Genomic DNA, 24,383 nt, shown 5'->3' on the forward strand with positions numbered 1-24,383 from the left:
TTTTTGTGTGTTTTTCACATGGACTGTTCCCCAACATGTATTATAAACAAAATCGCAGATTCAGATCAACCCATACAATTCTTTATTTGTATCTTATTACAGTGAGAATTCAATATTCTGGGGCACATTATAGGCCTGCTATGATTAAATAGCCAAGGCAATAGGAAACATTTTCCATGTATGAAACCCATGATTAGATAACCTAATATTTGTTTTGTAAATCATTGTATTGTCTGATGGGTCGTGTCTTCGGTGTATTACGGTAAAATGTCAAATCAATAGACTAGAAACACCCACAAGCCTAAATTTTGCGACACAGGATGGGCAATCCACTGATCTTCAGTGTTTCCCCTTCTAGAACGTGGATATTTAGGTCGGTCCAGATTGTTTTAAGATCAGTGTTTTTGATTTTGAAAAATAACTGCCCATCTGGTCGAGTTGAGCGAGTTGTTGTGAGTGAGAGAGCGGCACAGACCTCTTGAGAGACCCGACCACAGCCCAGCCCAGCGAGGCGCGTTGTTCAGAAGAGTTTGTAACTCTAGACAAGGACTGGTAGGGTTGGCGAGTGGACGCGGGGCAAGCATGGGTTGCAGACACAGCAAGGTGTGTGGCGGAATTTGCAAGAAAAATGTATTTATTCATATTTGTTGTGAAATCATCTAGGAAGTTAATTAGCGAACCGAGTGGAGTTTTGTTATTGTAGCTGCCATTGTCGCACCGATTCCTGGCACAACACAGGCGTGTTGATCACTTTTTAAATCGATCAAACAAAACTGTTTGTTAGTTTATAGCCTAATTTCCCACGTGGATTTTACAACCGAGATAACACGTTCATTAACATCAGTGCTTTGCAACGGGTGATGTAGGCTATCAGTGAATTTGTGCAACGTTTTCTAAGTTTTGATTGGAAACAGATGTGCTGCAAATAACTTCAGAAATGTAGTCTATCCTCAGATACTGACTTTTTTCCCACGAGTTTGAAACCTACTTGTCAAATGTAGCGGTGCAGGGAACTAATCTGATGTAAATCTTCCGCATTAATTATAAGAAGTTGCAGGTTGGCCAGACATTGACAGTCACTGCTGATACAATGACACTGAAGGTTGAGATCATTGATACAATGTATCATCATCACCAGTAAATTATACATTGTATTCATTGATTGACACCCTATAGCCTACGTAGTCAGTGAATTACATCTGTCAAAGTTTCTACTTTCTGATCATATGAGTTGTTGGGTTTTTCTACATGGTTCACAAAATCAGTTCATGTTTTCTGTGACAACTACCGATAACTACAAACTGCTGCACTGTTTGTGATAGAACGGAAGTGACTTGAGGATATGAAAATTGTAATATTACATATGCAATTAAATGTATTTTTTTAGGCTACAGTTAATTAGATGTACTAGTACTGCCTCTTTGACATTTACAACCAGTGGCACAGGCTTATATTACATCCAGAAATTATACCCCAGATATGGATTATCCAGACATTTTACCCCAGATTGTACCACTTCTAGGAGGCATAGAGGAGAGATACTACATGGATAAATCGTTAAGTTGAAGGGGATATCATTTCACTTATCTGTCAAACAGACACATTGAGACCACTTACACAGTTAAAAGCAGGGTGAATTCTTTGATTGATTAGCCAATATTCTCTTAGTGGATTCCTTCATGTATCAATGGGACCAGGTGGTGCTTGATATTAACACTCCCAACTCTCCTTGAGATGGAAAATTAATTTTATTCTACACAAAGTAAGTAAGCACTTAGAGGTACTGCAAACCAAGCCGCTGGCAAGCTGCATAGCAGCTTCTGCATAGCAGATCACAAAACCATCTGTTTGCCTGGTTGGCGCAGGCAACTGGAGAAGTGTGAAGGTCTGCTAGAGAGGGCTCGACAAGAGAAGCCTGGAGACACACACACTATGGCTCCATATGGACCATGATGAAAATACCACATGAAGAGCCTCGGTGTTAATGAAATCTCAAGGAACATTTGTTTCTCCGCTTGAAAGACTTAATCACAGTCTAAAATAAATGTCCCTTAACTAAGTCTGAATGTTCTTTGCTGTGTTGAAGATGTGGTTTTATTTTTCTGAATTTCCTTTTGATTGGCGGGGCTGTTTTTCTAGTTCTATCAACCTAGGGTACATTTCTGTGTCTTCTATGCTTGCACCTTTGACAGGCCACTTCTTTATTCTACAAGAAAATGTGACATTTTGCGCTCTTCTTGGAAAGTTTCTTTCAACTCTTGTGAGAGCATACCTGGACTAGATATTTCTCAAAGTCACAAAACATTCAATCTTAACCTTGTACTCTAGGGCCAGGAGGAACTTGTAACCATTAGGAGTCCGGTGTAGGCTACATTCTGCCATAGGGCTAGGATGTTCCCTGTGAGTTTAGTCAGTGAAGACATACCTCCACGTTGCAGTTTCTCCTATGTTTAAAAGGACTGTGGAGACTGGCCCTCTGTCACAAATGGCACCCTATTCCCTCTGTAGTGCACTACTTTGGGCCCTGGCCTATGGCCCCTGTTCAAAAGCAGTGCACTATATAGGGAATAGGGTGCCATTTGGGACGTGTTCCCAGAGAAGGAAGAGAAGATGTGATTTATGGCCGTGTTAAAGAGAGCCTTTCCAACCCCTCTTCAACATATGCTCCTGGACTTGTGTATTTAAGATCCTTTACTGAGATTTAAAGCATGTCATTAAACACATGTCCATCACATCATGCTGTAATGGTCTCGACATTGTCTTCCTGGAGTCACTTGTGTTATTGGAATATTAGGTATTATGATATTGGAATATTAGATATTGTCTTATTGGAATATTAGATGTAACTTATTGGAATATTAGATATTGTCTTATTGGAATATTAGATATGATGGTATTTATTGGGGCTGCGTCCTATATGACACTCTTCCCTTTGTCGTGAGCTCCTGTGAGACCAGGGTCCATGGGGCTCTGGTCAAAAGTAGTGTACTATATAGGGAATAGGGTGCCATTCTCTGGTCTAAAGTAGTGCACTATATAGGGAATAGGGTGGCATTCTCTGGTCTAAAGTAGTGTACTATATAGGGAATAGGGTGGCATTCTCTGGTCTAAAGTAGTGTACTATATAGGGAATAGGGTGCCATTCTCTGGTCTAAAGTAGTGCACTATATAGGGAATAGGGTGGCATTCTCTGGTCTAAAGTAGTGTACTATATAGGGAATAGGGTGGCATTCTCTGGTCTAAAGTAGTGTACTATATAGGGAATAGGGTGGCATTCTCTGGTCTAAAGTAGTGTACTATATAGGGAATAGGGTGGCATTCTCTGGTCTAAAGTAGTGTACTATATAGGGAATAGGGTGCCATTCTCTGGTCTAAAGTAGTGTACTATATAGGGAATAGGGTGCTGTTTGGGACACGCCCTGTTTTCCAGGCACAAATGAAGCTGGGACGCCATGTTGTTTGGCGTGTTTATACAGCGGTAGTGGTGGTGGGAGAACGTTGTGTTATGGCAGGAGGTCAGGAGGTCGCATGGTGGCAGGTAGCCTAGCGGTCAGAACGTTGTTATGGCAGGAGGTCAGGAGGTGGCTGGTCTCCACGGACGGCCGTACTGCATGGTGGCAGGTAGCCTAGCGGTCAGAACGTTGTGTTATGGCAGGAGGTGGCTGGTCTCCACGGACGGCCATACTGCATGGTGGCAGGTAGCCTAGCGGTCAGAACGTTGTGTTATGGCAGGAGGTGGCTGGTCTCCACGGACGGCCATACTGCATGGTGGCAGGTAGCCTAGCGGTCAGAACGTTGTTATGGCAGGAGGTGGCTGGTCTCTATGGACGGCCATACTGCATGGTGGCAGGTAGCCTAGCGGTCAGAACGTTGTGTTATGGCAGGAGGTCAGGAGGTGGCTGGTCTCCACGGACGGCCATACTGCATGGTGGCAGGTAGCCTAGCGGTCAGAACGTTGTTATGGCAGGAGGTGGCTGGTCTCTACGGACGGCCGTACTGCATGGTGGCAGGTAGCCTAGCGGTCAGAACGTTGTGTTATGGCAGGAGGTCAGGAGGTGGCTGGTCTCCACGGACGGCCATACTGCATGGTGGCAGGTAGCCTAGCGGTCAGAACGTTGTGTTATGGCAGGAGGTGGCTGGTCTCCACGGACGGCCATACTGCATGGTGGCAGGTAGCCTAGCGGTCAGAACGTTGTGTTATGGCAGGAGGTGGCTGGTCTCCACGGACTGGCCATACTGCATGGTGGCAGGTAGCCTAGCGGTCAGAACGTTGTGTTATGGCAGGAGGTGGCTGGTCTCCACGGACGGCCATACTGCATGGTGGCAGGTAGCCTAGCGGTCAGAACGTTGTGTTATGGCAGGAGGTGGCTGGTCTCCACGGACGGCCATACTGCATGGTGGCAGGTAGCCTAGCGGTCAGAACGTTGTGTTATGGCAGGAGGTGGCTGGTCTCCACGGACGGCCATACTGCATGGTGGCAGGTAGCCTAGCGGTCAGAACGTTGTGTTATGGTAGGAGGTCAGGAGGTGGCTGGTCTCCACGGACGGCCATACTGCATGGTGGCAGGTAGCCTAGCGGTCAGAGCGTTGTGTTATGGGAGCAGGAGGTGGCTGGTCTCCACCGGACGGCCATACTGCATGGTGGCAGGTAGCCTAGCGGTCAGAACGTTGTGTTATGGTAGGAGGTCAGGAGGTGGCTGGTCTCCACGGACGGCCGTACTGCATGGTGGCAGGTAGCCTAGCGGTCAGAACGTTGGGACAGTAACCGAAAAGTCGCTGGTTTGAAAATCGGAGACGTCAAAGTGACAATTATTTCTGTGCCTTCAACTCTAATGTGCTCCAGGGGCGCCGTACTACTATGGCTGACCCTGTAGAACAACACATTACACTGCACCTATCATACTACTATGGCTGACCCTGTAGAACAACACATTACACTGCACCTATCATACTACTATGGCTGACCCTGTAAAACAACACATTACACTGGACCTATCATACTACTATGGCTGACCCTGTAGAACAACACATTACACTGGACCTATCATACTACTATGGCTGACCCTGTAAAACAACACATTACACTGCACCTATCATACTACTATGGCTGACCCTGTTAAACAACACATTACACTGGACCTATCATACTACTATGGCTGACCCTGTAAAACAACACATTACACTGGACCTATCATACTACTATGGCAGACCCTGTAAAACAACACATTACACTGCACCTATCATACTACTATGGCAGACCCTGTAAAACAACACATTACACTGCACCTATCATACTGCTATGGCTGACCCTGTAAAACAACACATTACACTGGACCTATCATACTACTATGGCAGACCCTGTAAAACAACACATTACACTGCACCTATCATACTACTATGGCAGACCCTGTAAAACAACACATTACACTGGACCTATCATACTACTATGGCTGACCCTGTAAAACAACACATTACACTGGACCTATCATACTACTATGGCAGACCCTGTAAAACAACACATTACACTGGACCTATCATACTACTATGGCTGACCCTGTAAAACAACACATTACACTGGACCTATCATACTACTATGGCTGACCCTGTAAAACAACACATTACACTGCACCTATCATTACATTTACATTTTAGTCATTTAGCAGACGCTCTTATCCAGAGCGACTTACAGGAGCAATTAGGGTTAAGTGCCTTGCTCAGGGGCACATTTACGTCATTTAGCAGACGCTCTTATCCAGAGCGACTCACCAATTGGTGCGTTCACCCTATAGCCAGTGGGATAACCACTTTACAATTTTGGGGGGGTAGAAGGATTACTTTATCCTATCCCAGGTATTCCTTAAAGAGGTGGGGTTTCAAATGTCTCCGGAAGGTGGTGAGTGACTCCGCTGTCCTGGCGTTGTGAGGGAGCTTGTTCCACCATTGGGGTGCCAGAGCAGCGAACAGTTTTGACTGGGCTGAGCGGGAACTATGCTTCCGCAGAGGAAGGGGAGCCAGCAGGCCAGAGGTGGATGAACGCAATGCCCTCGTTTGGGTGTAGGGACTGATCAGAGCCCGAAGGTACAGAGGTGCCGTTCCCCTCACTGCTCCATAGGCAAGCACCATGGTCTTGTAGCGGATGCGAGCTTCAACTGGAAGCCAGTGGAGTGTGCGGAGGAGGGGGGTGACGTGGAGAGAACTTGGGAAGGTTGAACACCAGACGGGCTGCGGCATTCTGGATGAGTTGTAGGGGTTTAATGGCACAGGCAGGGAGGCCAGCCAACAGCGAGTTGCAGTAGTCCAGACGGGAGATGACAAGTGCCTGGATTAGGACCTGTGCCGCTTCCTGTGTAAGGCAGGGTCGTACTCTCCGAATGTTGTAGAGCATGAACCTGCAGGAGCGGGTCACCGCCTTGATGTTGGCGGAGAACGACAGGGGTGTTGTCCAGGGTCACGCCTAGGCTCTTCGCACTCTGGGAGGAGGACACAGCGGAGTTGTCAACCGTGATGGCGAGATCATGGAACGGGCAGTCCTTCCCCGGGAGGAAGAGCAGCTCCGTCTTGCCAGGGTTCAGCTTGAGGTGGTGATCCGTCATCCATACTGATATGTCTGCCAGACATGCAGAGATGCGATTCGCCACCTGGTTATCAGAAGGGGGAAAGGAGAAGATTAGTTGTGTATCGTCAGCGTAGCAATGATAGGAGAGGCCATGTGAGGATATGACAGAGCCAAGTGACTTGGTGTATAGGGAGAAAAGGAGAGGGCCTAGAACTGAGCCCTGGGGGACACCAGTGGTGAGAGCACGTGGTGCGGAGACAGCTTCTCGCCACGCCACTTGGTAGGAGCGACCGGTCAGGTAGGACGCAATCCAGGAGTGAGCCGCGCCGGAGATGCCCAGCTCGGAGAGGGTGGAGAGGAGGATCTGATGGTTCACAGTATCAAAGGCAGCAGACAGGTCTAGAAGGACAAGAGCAGGGTCAGCCATAGTATCATACTACTATGGCTGACCCTGTAGAACAACACATTACACTGCACCTATCATACTACTATGGCTGACCCTGTAGAACAACACATTACACTGCACCTATCATACTACTATGGCTGACCCTGTAAAACAACACATTACACTGCACCTATCATACTACTATGGCTGACCCTGTAAAACAACACATTTCACTCCACCTATCTGGTGTTTGTGGCAATACAACTTTATTTGTATTTTTTTTACAGTCTACACAGTGAGGACTCAATGTAAAGTTGTGTGATCTGGACTCCCTAGTAATGTCAGGAACCTTGATCTTGTTTGACAGTTTAGGAATAGGTTGGTATAGAGTAGTGACCTATGCGGCAAACAGGTTTTTTGTTTCAAGCTTGGCTAATATTTGGTAATGGGCAATTCCATGGAAACTCAGTTTTTTCACTTTAAAATGTATGCCAATCGAAAAACATTGATTTCAGAGTTTAACAAACAATACAACTCTATGCACAATGACTACTTTGAACAATTTACACAGTAAAAAAAATAAAACGTTTACTGGAAAAACAGATGCAAAGTTTGGTAACAGAATTTTCGGTAAAATCTCCCTCAGTTTTATTGTTACCAAATGTTGTTCTTCCTGTAAATGTGTTTTTGTAAAAATGTTCCATGTAAAAAGTGGTCCTTGTGCATAGAGTTCCATGGTTTGTTAAACTTTGAAATCAATGTTTTGCTTTTTTGGTATGCATTTTAAATACAAAACAAAATCAGAGTCTCAGCATCATTCCGTTACCATTGAATTGCCCTATTACAAAATCTGTTATGATTGACCTCACAGTAACTCCTTAGTGTAGTGGTTAGTCTCACCTAATATAGGTTATTCTACAACAACGTAATGTATCTAATGCAGAAATGTTTAGTAAGACTCCATAAGTACTGGTATGATCAGTTTGAAGTAAATCACCAGTGTATCCCATTGTACAAATAGTATGAAGACCAGGTCAGCTGTTGAATCCTAACCCTGTAGCATGGACACGTTATGTAACTTTGAACAAATGAATTATTCATTTCCAGTCAGGTGCGTACTAATCACTCCCTATGAGAGAGTAAAATGGGTCAAGCACCCATCAGACGCTTTACATAAGCTCCTACCCTGCTTCAGTTTACTAAGAACAAGTTCTGGTTTCCCTGGTGACTTCAAAACGTCTAAAATAGTGTTTAGGTATTCTTAGTGCTTTTTAGTAAATCTGTAATATGTTGAGAGATTGTCATAATGTGTTTCCCACATCAGAAGACACACTTTTCTCCTTGTAGAGGAAAAACTAAGTGAAAGGGGGTGAGAGAACGGTTTTTAGGTCATGTTAGTAATCTCATCTACTTTACCCAGACATGTTTAATATCGTGTGAACTAGACCAGAGTTGATCAATGACAACATTCTCTTTTCTCTTGTCTTTTTTTAGAGGAAAAACAAAGCGAAAGTGGTGGAGAAAACGGTGGAGGAGCTCAACAACCATCAAGATGGTGGAGGTGAGTGGTGTGGTTTCCTGTTGTGTTGTAGACAGACGAAGGTGGAGGAGTAAAAATCAAGATGGAGGAGGTGAGTGGTGTGGTTTCCTGTTGTGTTGTAGACAGACAGAAAACGGTGGGGGAGCTCAACAACCATCAAGATGGAGGAGGTGAGTGGTGTGGTTTCCTGTTGTGTTGTAGACAGACAGAAAACGGTGAGGGAGCTCAACAACCATCAAGATGGAGGAGGTGAGTGGTGTGGTTTCCTGTTGTGTTGTAGACAGACACTGTGACTACCCCTCTCCTACTGCTTGTCAGATTGTCTTTACTACATCTCTGATTGAGAGGGTTTTACACATCACACTGCCTCTTTTCACTCATTATAAAATCATATAAAAAATATATAATAATATGCCATTTAGCAGACGCTTTTATCCAAAGCGACTTACAGTCATGCATGCATACATTTTTTTTGTGTATGGGTGGTCCCGGGGATCGAACCCACTACCTTGGCGTTACAAGCGCCGTGCTCTACCAGCTGAGCTACAGAGGACCACCATCATAAAAGCTAGGCGCCCATACTAACATGTATCCTCTTTATAATTAGGCTCGCTAATAACCAGTACATCATATATTTGCTCCTGTATAGCTCAGTCGGCTTGCAACTCCAGGATTGTGGGTTCGATTCCCGGGTCCACCCATATGTAACAATGTATGCGGGCGTGACTTGTAAGTTGCTTAGGATAAAAGCGTCTGCTAAATGGCATAAAATAACTGAATGTTTTAAATGACACAGACTTTGTCATGATCCCGAGGTGGGTTGAAATGATGTCACTACACCCAGAAACTGGTTGGAATTACTGATTTTTAAAGTGACATCATAATGACCTAATTTCAACCAGTCAGTTTTGGATGCTGAGATGGCCCTGGTAAACACTGATGTGTCAACACTGTGCTGTCTGCATTAGAATACTCAACAGGTACTGTCTTGTGTTCTCTGTTGCCATGTAATTATGGGTCTCAGGGTCATGCCTTCAACAACCGCCTGAGTGAACAAGACTGTGTTAGCCTAGCCTGCTGAGCTAAAAACCTAGGCATTAGCTAGGGGAGCTAGCACAAGTCTCCATGTCTCAGGAAGGTCAATCATCACTCAGGAACTTGGTTCACCAAACTTCTCCATTACATGAGTTCCTCAGAAGTTGGACCGGAGCTTTTTCCCCCAGACACATATCAGAGTAGCTATGAGTATTTATAGGCGACAGATTGAGTTAGTATATTGTACTGGTGTTGTAGTGAGTCTAGTCAGACCAGTAAATGTTGCAGCCAGGTCTGGTTTGGTTCAAACCCTCTGCCCACTGTGCAACATACTGTACAAGATAGAAATGTTGTGAATAGAGCTGACATGATTTCTTATCCTACATGTCTACATAATAGATTTCTATCTGAGCATTCCAGCAAAGTTTTTGCCTTGATAACCACAGCCCTGGGTCGTATTCAGCGCACATTGTAACGTAGCAAATGTAGGATTTTGCCATGTAAAACAAGCATTTGTTATTGGACAAGTCCCTCCCTGTTTCTGTTTTCTTCTGTTTGTTACCTACTGAGTACAACCCTGTTATCCCCTCCTCCAGGTAAAGTCCCTCTGGAGGAGCTGAACGTGGGTCTAGAAACAGAGAAGCAGCCGGGTCAGTATGCGTGGCAGCTGAAGATCCTACGGGAGGTGCTGTCTGCCTCTGGGACCCAGGAGAGGGAGGAGCTACTAAAAGAGCCAACCCAAGGAGAGCTCTGTTCCCTGGTCCACAACATCACTGAGAAGGTAGCTAACCCCATAGAGAGCTATGTTCCCTGGTCCACAACATCACTGAGAAGGTAGTTAACCCCATAGAGAGCTCTGTGCCCTGGTCCACAACATCACTGAGAAGGTAGTTAACCCCATGGAGAGCTTTGGTCCACAACATCACTGAGAAGGTAGCTAACCCCATAGAGAGCTATGTTCCCTGGTCCACAACATCACTGAGAAGGTAGTTCACCCCATAGAGAGCTCTGTGTCCTGGTCCACAACATCACTGAGAAGGTAGTTAACCCCATAGAGAGCTCTGTGCCCTAGTCCACAACATCACTGAGAAGGTAGTTAACCCCATAGAGAGCTCTGTGCCCTGGTCCACAACATCACTGAGAAGGTAATTAACCCCATAGAGAGCTCTTTTCCCTGGTCCACAACATCACTGAGAAGGTAGTTAACCCCATAGAGAGCTCTGGTCCACAACATCACTGAGAAGGTAGTTAACCCCATAGAGAGCTCTGTGCCCTGGTCCACAACATCACTGAGAAGATAGTTAACCCCATAGAGAGCTCTGTGCCCTGGTCCACAACATCACTGAGAAGGTAGTTAACCCCATAGAGAGCTCTGTGCCCTGGTCCACAACATCACTGGAGAAGGTAGTTAACCCCAGAGAGAGCTCTGGTCCACAACATCACTGAGAAGGTAGTTCACCCCATAGAGAGCTCTGTGCCCTGGTCCACAACATCACTGAGAAGGTAGTTCACCCCATAGAGAGCTCTGTGCCCTGGTCCACAACATCACTGAGAAGGTAGTTAACCCCATAGAGAGCTCTGTGCCCTAGTCCACAACATCACTGAGAAGGTAGTTAACCCCATAGAGAGCTCTGTTCCCTGGTCCACAACATCACTGAGAAGGTAGTTAACCCCATAGAGAGCTCTGTGCCCTGGTCCACAACATCAATGAGAAGGTAGCTAACCCCATAGAGAGCTCTGTGCCCTGGTCCACAACATCACTGAGAAGGTAGTTAACCCCATAGAGAGCTCTGTGCCCTAGTCCACAACATCACTGAGAAGGTAGCTAACCCCATAGAGAGCTCTGTGCCCTGGTCCACAACATCACTGAGAAGGTAGTTAACCCCATAGAGAGCTCTGTGCCCTGGTCCACAACATCACTGAGAAGGTAGTTAACCCCATAGAGAGCTCTGTTCCCTGGTCCACAACATCACTGAGAAGGTAGTTAACCCCATAGAGAGCTCTGTTCCCTGGTCCACAACATCACTGAGAAGGTAGCTAACCCCATAGAGAGCTCTGTTCCCTGGTCCACAACATCACTGAGAAGGTAGCTATCCCCATAGAGAGCTCTGTGCCCTGGTCCATAACATCACTGAGAAGGTAGCTAACCCCATAGAGAGCTATGTTCCCTGGTCCACAACATCACTGAGAAGGTAGTTAACCCCATGGAGAGCTTTGGTCCACAACATCACTGAGAAGGTAGCTAACCCCATAGAGAGCTATGTTCCCTGGTCCACAACATCACTGAGAAGGTAGTTCACCCCATAGAGAGCTCTGTGTCCTGGTCCACAACATCACTGAGAAGGTAGTTAACCCCATAGAGAGCTCTGTGCCCTAGTCCACAACATCACTGAGAAGGTAGTTAACCCCATAGAGAGCTCTGTGCCCTGGTCCACAACATCACTGAGAAGGTAATTAACCCCATAGAGAGCTCTTTTCCCTGGTCCACAACATCACTGAGAAGGTAGTTAACCCCATAGAGAGCTCTGGTCCACAACATCACTGAGAAGGTAGTTAACCCCATAGAGAGCTCTGTGCCCTGGTCCACAACATCACTGAGAAGATAGTTAACCCCATAGAGAGCTCTGTGCCCTGGTCCACAACATCACTGAGAAGGTAGTTAACCCCATAGAGAGCTCTGTGCCCTAGTCCACAACATCACTGAGAAGGTAGTTAACCCCAGAGAGAGCTCTGGTCCACAACATCACTGAGAAGGTAGTTCACCCCATAGAGAGCTCTGTGCCCTGGTCCACAACATCACTGAGAAGGTAGTTCACCCCATAGAGAGCTCTGTGCCCTGGTCCACAACATCACTGAGAAGGTAGTTAACCCCATAGAGAGCTCTGTGCCCTAGTCCACAACATCACTGAGAAGGTAGTTAACCCCATAGAGAGCTCTGTTCCCTGGTCCACAACATCACTGAGAAGGTAGTTAACCCCATAGAGAGCTCTGTGCCCTGGTCCACAACATCAATGAGAAGGTAGCTAACCCCATAGAGAGCTCTGTGCCCTGGTCCACAACATCACTGAGAAGGTAGTTAACCCCATAGAGAGCTCTGTGCCCTAGTCCACAACATCACTGAGAAGGTAGCTAACCCCATAGAGAGCTCTGTGCCCTGGTCCACAACATCACTGAGAAGGTAGTTAACCCCATAGAGAGCTCTGTGCCCTGGTCCACAACATCACTGAGAAGGTAGTTAACCCCATAGAGAGCTCTGTTCCCTGGTCCACAACATCACTGAGAAGGTAGTTAACCCCATAGAGAGCTCTGTTCCCTGGTCCACAACATCACTGAGAAGGTAGCTAACCCCATAGAGAGCTCTGTTCCCTGGTCCACAACATCACTGAGAAGGTAGCTATCCCCATAGAGAGCTCTGTGCCCTGGTCCATAACATCACTGAGAAGGTAGCTAACCCCATAGAGAGCTCTGTGCCCTGGTCCACAACATCACTGAGAAGGTAGTTAACCCCATAGAGAGCTCTGTGCCCTGGTCCACAACATCACTGAGAAGGTAGTTAACCCCATAGAGAGCGCTGTTCCCTGGTCCACAACATCACTGAGAAGGTAGTTAACCCCATAGAGAGCTCTGTTCCCTGGTCCACAACATCACTGAGAAGGTAGTTAACCCCATAGAGAGCGCTGTTCCCTGGTCCACAACATCACTGAGAAGGTAGTTAACCCCATAGAGAGCTCTGTTCCCTGGTCCACAACATCACTGAGAAGGTAGTTAACCCCATAGAGAGCTCTGTGCCCTGGTCCACAACATCACTGAGAAGGTAGTTAACCCCATAGAGAGCTCTGTTCCCTGGTCCACAACATCACTGAGAAGGTAGCTATCCCCATAGAGAGCTCTGTGCCCTGGTCCATAACATCACTGAGAAGGTAGCTAACCCCATAGAGAGCTCTGTGCCCTGGTCCACAACATCACTGAGAAGGTAGTTAACCCCATAGAGAGCTCTGTGCCCTGGTCCACAACATTACTGAGAAGGTAGTTAACCCCATAGAGAGCGCTGTTCCCTGGTCCACAACATCACTGAGAAGGTAGTTAACCCCATAGAGAGCTCTGTTCCCTGGTCCACAACATCACTGAGAAGGTAGTTAACCCCATAGAGAGCGCTGTTCCCTGGTCCACAACATCACTGAGAAGGTAGTTAACCCCATAGAGAGCTCTGTTCCCTGGTCCACAACATCACTGAGAAGGTAGTTAACCCCATAGAGAGCTCTGTGCCCTGGTCCACAACATCACTGAGAAGGTAGTTAACCCCATAGAGAGCTCTGTTCCCTGGTCCACAACATCACTGAGAAGGTAGTTAACCCCATAGAGAGCTCTGTTCCCTGGTCCACAACATCACTGAGAAGGTAGTTAACCCCATAGAGAGCTCTGTGCCCTGGTCCACAACATCACTGAGAAGGTAGTTAACCCCATAGAGAGCTCTGTGCCCTGGTCCACAACATCACTGAGAAGGTAGTTAACCCCATAGAGAGCTCTGTGCCCTGGTCCACAACATCACTGAGAAGGTAGTTAACCCCATAGAGAGCTCTGTGCCCTGGTCCACAACATCACTGAGAAGGTAGTTAACCCCATAGAGAGCTCTGTGCCCTGGTCCACAACTTCACTGAGAAGGTAGTTAACCCCATAGAGAGCTCTGTTCTCTGGTCCACAACATCACCGAGAAGGTAGTTAACCCCATAGAGAGCTCTGTGCCCTGGTCCACAACATCACTGAGAAGGTAGTTAACCCCATAGAGAGCTCTGTTCCCTGGTCCACAACATCACTGAGAAGGTAGTTAACCCCATAGAGAGCTCTGTGCCCTGGTCCACAACATCACTGAGAAGGTAGTTAACCCCATAGAGAGCTCTGTTCTCTGGTCCACAACATCACTGAGAAGGTAGTTAACCCCATAGAGAGCTCTGTGCCCTGGTCCACAACATCACTGAGAAGGTAGTTAACCCCATAGAGAGCTCTGTTCCCTGGTCCATAACATCACTGAGAAGCTACAGTGTCTTCGAAAAGTATTCAGACCCCTTGAAAAATAAATTACGTTACAGCCTTATTCTAAAATTCATTATATAAATGTCAAATCCTCAGCAATCTACACACAATACCCCATAATGACAAAGCGAACACAGGTTTGTAGAAAACAGATACCTTATTTACAGAAGTATTCATACCCTTTGCTATGAGACGTGAAATTGATGTCAGGTGCATCCTGTTTCCATCGATCATCCTTGAGATGTTTCTACAACTTGATTGGAGTCCACCTGTGGTAAATTCAATTGATTGGACATGATTTGGAAAGACACACCTGTCTATATAAGGTCCCACAGTTGACAGTTTATGTCAGAGCAAAAACCAAGCCATGAGGTCGAAGGAATTGTCCGTAGAGCTCCGAGACAGGATTGTATCGAGGCATAGATCTGGGGAAGGGAACCAAAAAATGTCTGCAGCATTGAAGGTCCCCAAGAACACGGTGGCCTCCATCATTCTTAAATGGAAGAAGTTCGGAACCACCAAGACTCTTCCTAGAGCTGGCCTTGGTCAGGGAGGTGACCAAGAACCCGATGGTCACTCTGACAGACCTCCAGAGTTCCTCTGTGGGGATGGGAGAACCTTCCAGAAGGACAACCATCTCTGCAGCACTCCACTAATCAGGCCTTTATGGTAGTGGCCAGACGGAAGCCACTCCTCAGTAAAAGGCACATGACAGCCTGCTTGGAGTTTGCCAAAAGGCACCTAAAGACTCTCAGACCATGAGAAACAAGATTCTCTGGTCTGATGAAACCAAGATTGAACTCTTTGGCCTGAATGCCAAGCGTCACGTCTGGAGGAAACCTGGCACCATCCCTACGGTGAAGCATGGTGGTGGCAGCATCATGCTGTGGGGATGTTTTTCAGTGACAGGGACTAGTAAGGATCGAGGCAAAGATGAAGTACAGAGATATCCTTGATGAAAACCTGCATTTATTTTCAACTTTCATTCAGAACCAAAAATGTGCCTGATTTCAGCATCGGGAAAATACGTATTTTCAACATCTGGAAAATAAGTATTTTCAACCCGATTTCAACGTCCAGAAAAGAATAATTTTTCAACGTCCGGAAAATATGTATTTAAAATGTACAGAAAATATGTATTTTCACCTTTCATTCAGAACCTAAATTGAACCTAACTTCAACGTCTGGAAAATACATTTTTCGCCTGTCTTTTCAACGTAATTTTGATTACTGGGACTATTCTAGTTGTGGCATTTGGTCTTGCCTAGGGCGGCAGAACGGTAAGGGCCGGCCCTGCTGAGAAGGTAGGTAGTAACTGCTAGCCCACTTCCCTAACCCCAACCCCTCACCCTAGCCCTAACCCTCAGCTCACTAGTGTTTCCCAAACCTCTTTTCCAAGTAACCCCAGCTGGAGTTTTACCTCCAGCCCTTCATATACCCTTTACCATATACTATATACCTATACCCTTTACCATATACTATATACCTATGCCCTGTACCATTTACGTTCACCATATACCCTTTACCATATACTATATACCTGTACCATTTAGACTGAACAGAAATGCAACAATTTCTAAGATTTTACTGAGTTACAGTTCATATAAGGAAGTCTGTCAATTAAAATAAATAAATTAGGCCCTAATATATGGATTTCACACGACTGGGAATACAGATATTGGTCACAGATACCTTTTTTTTTTTTAAGGTAGGGGCGTGGATCAGAAAACCAGTCAGTATCTGGTGTGACCACCATTTGCCTCATGCAGCACGACATCTCCTTCGCATACAGTTGATCAGGCTGTTGATTGTGGCCTGTGGAATGTTGTCCCACTCCTCTTCAAAGGTTGTGCAAAGTTGCTGGATATTGGCAGAAACTGGAACACGCTGTCGTACACACAGATCCAGAGCATCCCAAACATGCTCAATGGGTGACATGTCTGGTGGGTATGCAGGCCGTGGAAGAACTGGGACATTTTTAGCTTCCAGGAATTTTATACAGATCCTTGCATTATCATGCGGAAATATGATGTGATGGCGGCGGATGAATAGCACGACAATGGGCCTCAGGATCTCGTCATGGTATCTCTGTGCATTAAAATTGCCATCGATGAAATTAAATTCTGTTCGTTGTCTGTAGCTTATGCCTGCCCATACCATAACCCCACTGCCACCATCGGGCACTCTGTTCACAACGTTGAAGTCAGCAAACCGCCATACACGTAGTCTGCAGTTGTGAGGACGGCTGGACGTACTGCCAAATTCTCTAAAACAACGTTGGAGGCGGGTTATGGTAGAGAAATTAACATTAAATTATCTGGCAACAGCTATGGTGGACATTCCTGAACTCAGCATGCCAATTGCACGCTCCCTCAACTTGAGACATCTGTGGCATTGTGTTGTGTGACGACAACTGCACATTTTAGTGGCCTTTTATTGTCCCCGGCACAAGGTGCACCTGTGTAATGATCATGCTGTTTAATCTGCTTCTTGATATGCCACACCAGTCAGGTGGATGGATTATCTTGGCAAAGGAGAAACGCTCACTAACAGGGATGTAAACAAATTTGTGCACAACATTTGAGAGAAATAAGCTTTTTGTGCGTGTGGAACATTTTCTGGGATCTTTTATTTCAGCTCACGAAACATGGGACCAACACTATACATGTTACGTTTTTATATTTTTATTCACCATATACCCTTTCCACACTGCTGAGCAGAGCCAACTGTACTGGTGCTGGCCTGGTTATACAGCATATCCACCATAGTTGCCGGAACCGGGTTGGAGAGGACAACGTGAAAACAAAATGTCCATGCCAACACAGCACAGTTGGCACAGGGTTGGCACGGGGTTGGCACGAAAAGGGCATTCGTATGAATCAGTGTGAACCACAGAGCCACTACTACAGCATGCGTGGGTATGGTTATTACTAAGCAGAAAGTCCATCTGCTCTTCCTACAGGATTGCATTGTGATTTTTGTATTTTATTGACACAAAGTGTCTGACACAATAGAGCCTGGTTAGCCTTTCGAATTGAGGTCTCATAGTAGCTGCGTCCCAAATGGCACCCTATTCCCTATATAGTCCCTGTGGGCCCTGGTCAAAAGTAGTGCACTACATGGAGAATAGGGTGCCATTTGGGACGTCGCCCCATGTTTCCAGGACGTGCAGCTTCAAGTCGGAGCGACTGAATACACAATAACCAGAGCAGCACAGAAACACAAGTCATATATTATACAGCTGTCAGAGATGATAAACACATGCTTTTCCATTACACAATCTTTGGGAACACTACCTATTTGGTGTGTGTGTGTTGTGATGCCCTGTGTGACTGCCTGCATAGCTCTCTGGCCATGGATTTGTAATCCTCCTGTCAGCAGAGCAAGGTTGTTTTCCCATTGGCACCCTATCACATAGGGCTCTGATCAAAAGTAGTGCACTATGTAGGGAATAGGGTGTAATTTGGGATGCAGACATAGATCTGTTTGGCTGCTTTGGCATCAGAATGGAAATTGTTCAAAAATCGTTGACAAAGTAAGAACAAGAAGTGAGAAGTCTTGGGAGGCATGTTGATTTATTGTGTATTAAGTGATGGGTTGGTAGCAGCCAGTTGGATTGTTAAGTGTTGTCTGTCCTCATCTTGACATGGCCTGGTAGAGCAGCGAGTTATGGCTGGGTCATCTGGTATTATACACCTGGTAGAGCAGCGAGGTATGGCTGGGTCACCTGGTATTATACACCTGGTAGAGCAGCGAGGTATGGCTGGGTCACCTGGTATTATACACCTGGTAGAGCAGCGAGGTATGGCTGGGTCACCTGGTATTATACACCTGGTAGAGCAGCGAGGTATGGCTGGGTCACCTGGTCTGGATTATACACCTGGTAGAGCAGCGAGGTATGGCTGGGTCACCTGGTATTATACACCTGGTAGAGCAGCGAGGTATGGCTGGGTCACCTGGTATTATACACCTGGTAGAGCAGCGAGGTATGGCTGGGTCACCTGGTATTATACACCTGGTAGAGCAGCGAGGTATGGCTGGGTCACCTGGTATTATACACCTGGTAGAGCAGCGAGGTATGGCTGGGTCACCTGGTATTATACACCTGGTAGAGCAGCGAGGTATGGCTGGGTCACCTGGTATTATACACCTGGTAGAGCAGCGAGGTATGGCTGGGTCACCTGGTATTATACACCTGGTAGAGCAGCGAGGTATGGCTGGGTCACCTGGTATTATACACCTGGTAGAGCAGCGAGGTATGGCTGGGTCACCTGGTATTATACACCTGGTAGAGCAGCGAGGTATGGCTGGGTCACCTGGTATTATACACTTGTTTTGTTTATATAACATAAATATCTCACTGTTGTTTTATATTTGATATTCACTTTGTTTAGCTCCTATGACAAGTGTGGATGTACATGGCTAAACCCTGTCCTTATGTTCTTGCTGATCTCCAGGTGAAGACAGAGACGGCTGCTGACCTGACTGTTCTACATGGGGAGGCGAGCCAGAGGACCACAGAGCAGCACGAGAGACAGCTGGAAGGCAAGACTAGAGCTGTGAAATAACTTCTGGATCTAGATCTAATAACCAAAGACTAGAGCTGTGAAATAACTTCTGGATCTAGATCTAATAACAATGTTGATTCTGTTGTGTTGGAACTGGAATGTTTTTTTTCTGTTGGTTCTAGAATGAGTAATCATTGACTGATGTTATCCCGGCCCGTAGAATTACATATAGAATCCCTGTTATCCCCCACAGAACTGCAGGGGATTCACAGTGAAGAGACGACACGGCTAACAGCCACCCACCAGGCAGCTGAGAAAGTGTTGAAGGTGTGTGTTTAGTTGTCTTTTTTAACTTATTCAGCATTTTATCCATTTTGATCCTTTTTTTTATTTACTGTGGTCCCTTACCTACAAACTGTGTAATAGGAAGTACAGTACTGACCAGTAGGTTTTCTTTTGAAGGACGAGGTAGAAGAGCTGACTGCAGAGCTCCATGTGTACAACGAGTTAAAGAAGAGAGTTGAGGAGTCTACCTTCAAGAAGGACCTGCAGCGGAACATTCAGGTGTGTGTGTGTGTGTGTGTGTGTCTGCACGGTGGGTCTGTTTCTACATGGTGTGTGTGCATGATCCCATAACCAGTTCACTTAGTTGGACTGTTGCTTTAGACATCTGGTCTCCAGGTCTCATTAGTATGCTGTTCATTTTTTTACTCTTCCTCCCCTCCCCCTCTTTCCTCCCTCTCCTCCCTCCCTCTCTCTCCCCTCCCTCCCTCTCTCTCCTCCCTACCTCTCTCCCCTCCCTCTCTCTCCTCCGCTCCCCTCCCTCTCTCTCCTCCGCTCCCCTCCCTCTCTCTCCTCCCTCCTCTCCCTCCCTCTCTCTCCCCTCCCTACCTCTCTCTCCAGTCCCATGGCAGTCCTGGGCCGTTCTGGGAGCGGGAGCAAGAGAGTCTGCTGTTTGTCATTGAGATGAAGAGTGAGCGTATTCAGGAGCAGGGGAACAGACTGCTCCAGATGCAGTCTCTGGTAGGGAACAGGGACTGGGACTGGGGACTGGCTGACAGTCTAGTCCAGGCACCTGTCTCTTAGAGATTTCTCCTAGTCAAATTCAAGTCAAACTTTATTTAAAGTCCATCATCACGGTCTCAATACACTTTACAGAGGAAATAAAACAGAAACAAGAAATCTGAGGTGCTCTGCGCTGTCAATAAATACAGTTGAAGTCGGAAGTTTACATACACCTTAGCCAAATACATTTAAACTCAGTTTTTCACAATTCCTGACATTTAATCCTAGTAAAAAATTCCCCGTCTTAGGTCAGTTAGGATCACCACTTTATTTTAAGAATGTGAAATGTCAGAATAATAGTAGAGAGAATTATTTATTTAAGCTTTTATTTCTTTCATCACATTCCCAGTGGGTCAGAAGTTTACATACACTCAATTAGTATTTGGTAGCATTGCCTTTAAATTGTTTAACTTGGGTCAAACGTTTCGGGTAGCCTTCCACAAGCTTCCCACAATAAGTTGGGTGAATTTTGGCCCATTCCTCCTGACAGAGCTGGTGTAACTGAGTCAGGTTTGTAGGCCTCCTTGCTCGCACACGCTTTTTCAGTTCTGCCCACAAATGTTCTATAGGATTGAGGTCAGGGCTTTGTGATGGCCACTCCAATACCTTGACTTTGTTGTCCTTAAGCCATTTTGCCACAACTTTGGAAGTATGCGTGGGGTCATTGTCCATTTGGAAAACCCATTTGTGACCAAGCTTCTACTACCTGACTGATGTCTTGAGATGTTGCTTCAATATATCCACATAATTTTCCTTCCTCATGATGCCATCTTTTTTGTGAAGTGCACCAGTCCCTCCTGCAGCAAAGCACCCCCACAGCATGATGCTGCCACCCCTGTGCTTCACAGTTGGGATGGTGTTCTTCGGCTTGCAAGCATTCCCCTTTTTCCTCCAGACATAACGATGGTCATCATGGCCAAACAGTTCTATTTTTGTTTCATCAGACCAGAGGACATTTCTCCAAAAAGTACGATCTTTGTCCCCATGTGCAGTTGCAAACCGTAGTCTGGCTTTTTTATGGCGGTTTTGGAGCAGTGGCTTCTTCCTTGCTGAGTGGCCTTTCAGGTTATGCTGATATAGGACTTGTTTTACTGTGGATATAGATACTTTTAAACTGTTTCCTCCAGCATCTTCACAAGTTCCTTTGCTGGTGTTCTGGGATTGATTTGCACTTTTCGCACCAAAGTACGTTCATCTCTAGGAGACAGAACGCGTCTCCTTCCTGAGCGGTATGACGGCTGCGTGGTCCCATGGTGTTTATACTTGCGTACTATTGTTTGTACAGGTGAACGTGGTACCTTCAGGCGTTTGGAAATTGCTCCCAAGGATGAACCAGACTTATGGAGGTCTACAATTTTTTTTCTGAGGTCTTGGCTGATTTATTTTGATTTTCCCATGATGTCAAGCAAAGAGGCACTGAGTTTGAAGGTAGGCCTTGAAATACATCCACAGGTACACCTCCAATTGACTCAAATTATGTCAATTAGCCTATCAGAAGCTTCTAAGGCCATGACATCATTTTCTGGAATTTTCCAAGCTGTTTAAAGGCACAGTCAACTTAGTGTATGTAAACTTCTGACCCACTGGAATTGTGATACAGTGAATTATAAGTGAAATAATCTGTCTGTAAACAATTGTTGGAAAAATTACTTGTTTCATGCACAAAGTAGATGTCCTAACCGACTTGCCAAAACTATAATTTAACAAGAAATGTGTGGAGTGGTTGAAAAACAAGTTTTAATAACTCCAACCTAAGTGTATGTAAACTTCCGACTTCAACTGTACTCTGTGTTATAGTTTCACGAAGTCTGTGAATTTCAACATGTCGTCTTCACCACCCTGATTGCTGATAGGGTCCTTACTTTTTTATTTCTACCAATTCAGGTGGAGAAGAATCTCTCTCTAGAAGACCAGGTCATAAATGTTCTACAGCAGAATGAGGACCTGAGGGTTCGGATCGACAACTATCAAAGCCTTGTACAGTAAGACCTGCTGCTGCTTATCATATGATATCCACACCATCTCTGTCTCTGTTGGAATATTCAGTTACCCTGGAGTTGTTGGTAACAGTCAGTTACCCTGGAGTTGTTGGTAACAGTCAGTTACCCTGGAGTTGTTGGTAACAGTCAGTTACCCTGGAGTTAATGTTGTTAGGTCTGTACCAGGAAGTCACATTGTAGAATACATGGCAACAAGGCTGTAAATAGATGAACAAACTTAACAAGTTCTGTTCAAGCAAACTCAAATGTAGGAAACGGCAATGGCATTTACATAAGATGTGAATGTGGCGCCACTTGGTGGAGAAAGTGGTAGGGATATTTCTTAAAGGAAGCCAGTTATGGCTGTTTACTTTAGTGTAAAAGTTAAATTCAATCATCCGAACTTGTGTAATTTCTATAGCTGCTGGATGGCTTGTTGGTGCTACTTCTACACATGTAGGATTTTGATGAAGAATAGTGATTTTAGGTCAGCAAAGGATTGATTTAAAAAGTGCTTTGCTTTGTAGCTCATTATAAATGTATTTCTGTCCTAAACTATCAATGTTGTTATATGTGTTCTCTTCTATTATCTACCCTTCCCTGTGCTCCTGTCTGTAGGCAGCTCTCCAAGGAGCACCAGGACCTCCAGGGGGCGTTAGACAGGCAGACAGGTCTCAGTCAGAGGCTCACCCAGGAGAAAGAGCAACTCGTGTTTAAACTGAAGCACAGAGACTCCTGTCCTACCTTCCCTTCCTTCCCCATAGTGTCTGAGGTCTTCCCCAGCTGATCCACCCGTGTTTAAACTGAAGCACAGAGACTCCTGTCCTTCCTTACCCATAGTGTCTGAGGTCTTCCCCAGCTGATCCACCCATGTTTAAACTGAAGCACAGAGACTCGTGTCCTTCCTTACCCATAGTATCTGATCCACCCAGACCGAACAGGGCAATCAGTGACCTTTCTCTTAATCCTGTCTAGGGTTGCAAGCATGGAGCCTGAATCCAGAAACTTTCCCCAAATTCTGAAAGTATTTTTTTCAGAAATCCCTGCTTGGTGGATTCCAAGAATCAGGAAGGAATACGTAAGGAGGGATTCCTCCAACCTGAAATACTTACTTTCTGAAAAAGCAGGGGATTTTGGGAATGTTTTGGGACTTACTTTTGCAACCCTAATCCTACTTTTGACAACCAAAGTCCAGGTATCTTTACAAAGGGCTATAGTCACATGTTTGATGGAACATGATGCCAAATTAATGTTTTTTTATTTGTGTTATTGTCCAGTTTTATACCTGCTGTGCCTTTAAAGTACCTAATATTTCTATAGCAGTATGGTGTTCATACAACAGGACTGTTTTTTAGGGGGTGGGCATAGCCACGGGCTGTTGGACTTAACTGACACCAGCTGTTCAACTGAGATTCTTATTCAACTGACATTCTCACAGTTGTGTTACTGTTCAACTGAGAATATTCTAGGTGAACGTGACAGTGTTCACGTTGATGGTTTAACTTGCAGATGTTCAATCGTGTGGTACATAGCTAGTAGCTACAAAGTGTTTTGGATCTACCTTCCTCCTGAGAAAACTATTACGTCTGTCAAAAAAGGTTTTACGTCACTCGATATGGAATAAACGTTACAGAATATAATGCAGTAATACAATTTAAACAGTTGCTAAAGGCAACTGCTTTTGTATTGGGATGTGTTTAACCTTTTTGTTTCATAGAGTATGGAAATAGATTGTTATTAACTTCTAAAGAACCAAAAGCATTTCTGTGTTTTTATTTTTATATATTTTTTCTTCTGATGCACTAGCACTTTTAATCAGTATTTTTACTAGTACTAAATGTGAGAGGTCGTTGAAGTAGTTTTTTTGTTACTCTTGCGTTTACTCCTTTTGTTTTACATTTTTGTTTGTTTACATTTACATTTTAATCATTTAGCCGACGCTTTTCCCCGAAGGCAGCGGATAGATCTAGGAGGATGAGAACAGAGGAGAGAGCTGGATCTAGGAGGATGGGAACAGAGGAGAGAGCTGGATCTAGGAGGATGAGAACAGAGGAGAGAGCTGGATCTAGGAGGATGAGAACAGAGGAGAGAGCTGGATCTAGGAGGATGGGAACAGAGGAGAGAGCTGGATCTAGGAGGATGAGAACAGAGGAGAGAGCTGGATCTAGGAGGATGAGAACAGAGGAGAGAGCTGGATCTAGGAGGATGAGAACAGAGGAGAGAGCTGGATCTAGGAGGATGAGAACAGAGGAGAGAGCTGGATCTAGGAGGATGAGAACAGAGGA

At 45.5% G+C, this 24,383-nt stretch overlaps 1 protein-coding gene across 1 annotated transcript; it reads left to right on the forward strand.

Moving 5' to 3' along the window:
* The first annotated feature begins 498 nt into the window (after positions 1–498).
* Positions 499–24,027, forward strand: LOC121545677 (coiled-coil domain-containing protein 69-like). The gene is made up of 9 exons (XM_041856430.2): positions 499–603; positions 8,435–8,501; positions 10,112–10,296; positions 19,004–19,091; positions 19,308–19,381; positions 19,517–19,618; positions 19,958–20,077; positions 22,004–22,101; positions 22,717–24,027. Exons 1-9 carry the CDS (start codon positions 583–585, stop codon positions 22,883–22,885), a joined length of 924 nt encoding a protein of 307 aa, XP_041712364.1. The 5' UTR covers positions 499–582; the 3' UTR covers positions 22,886–24,027.
* Positions 24,028–24,383: the final 356 nt, after the last annotated feature.

Source organism: Coregonus clupeaformis, chromosome 3 (genome assembly GCF_020615455.1).
Source record: "Coregonus clupeaformis isolate EN_2021a chromosome 3, ASM2061545v1, whole genome shotgun sequence".
Lineage (NCBI taxonomy): Eukaryota > Metazoa > Chordata > Actinopteri > Salmoniformes > Salmonidae > Coregonus > Coregonus clupeaformis.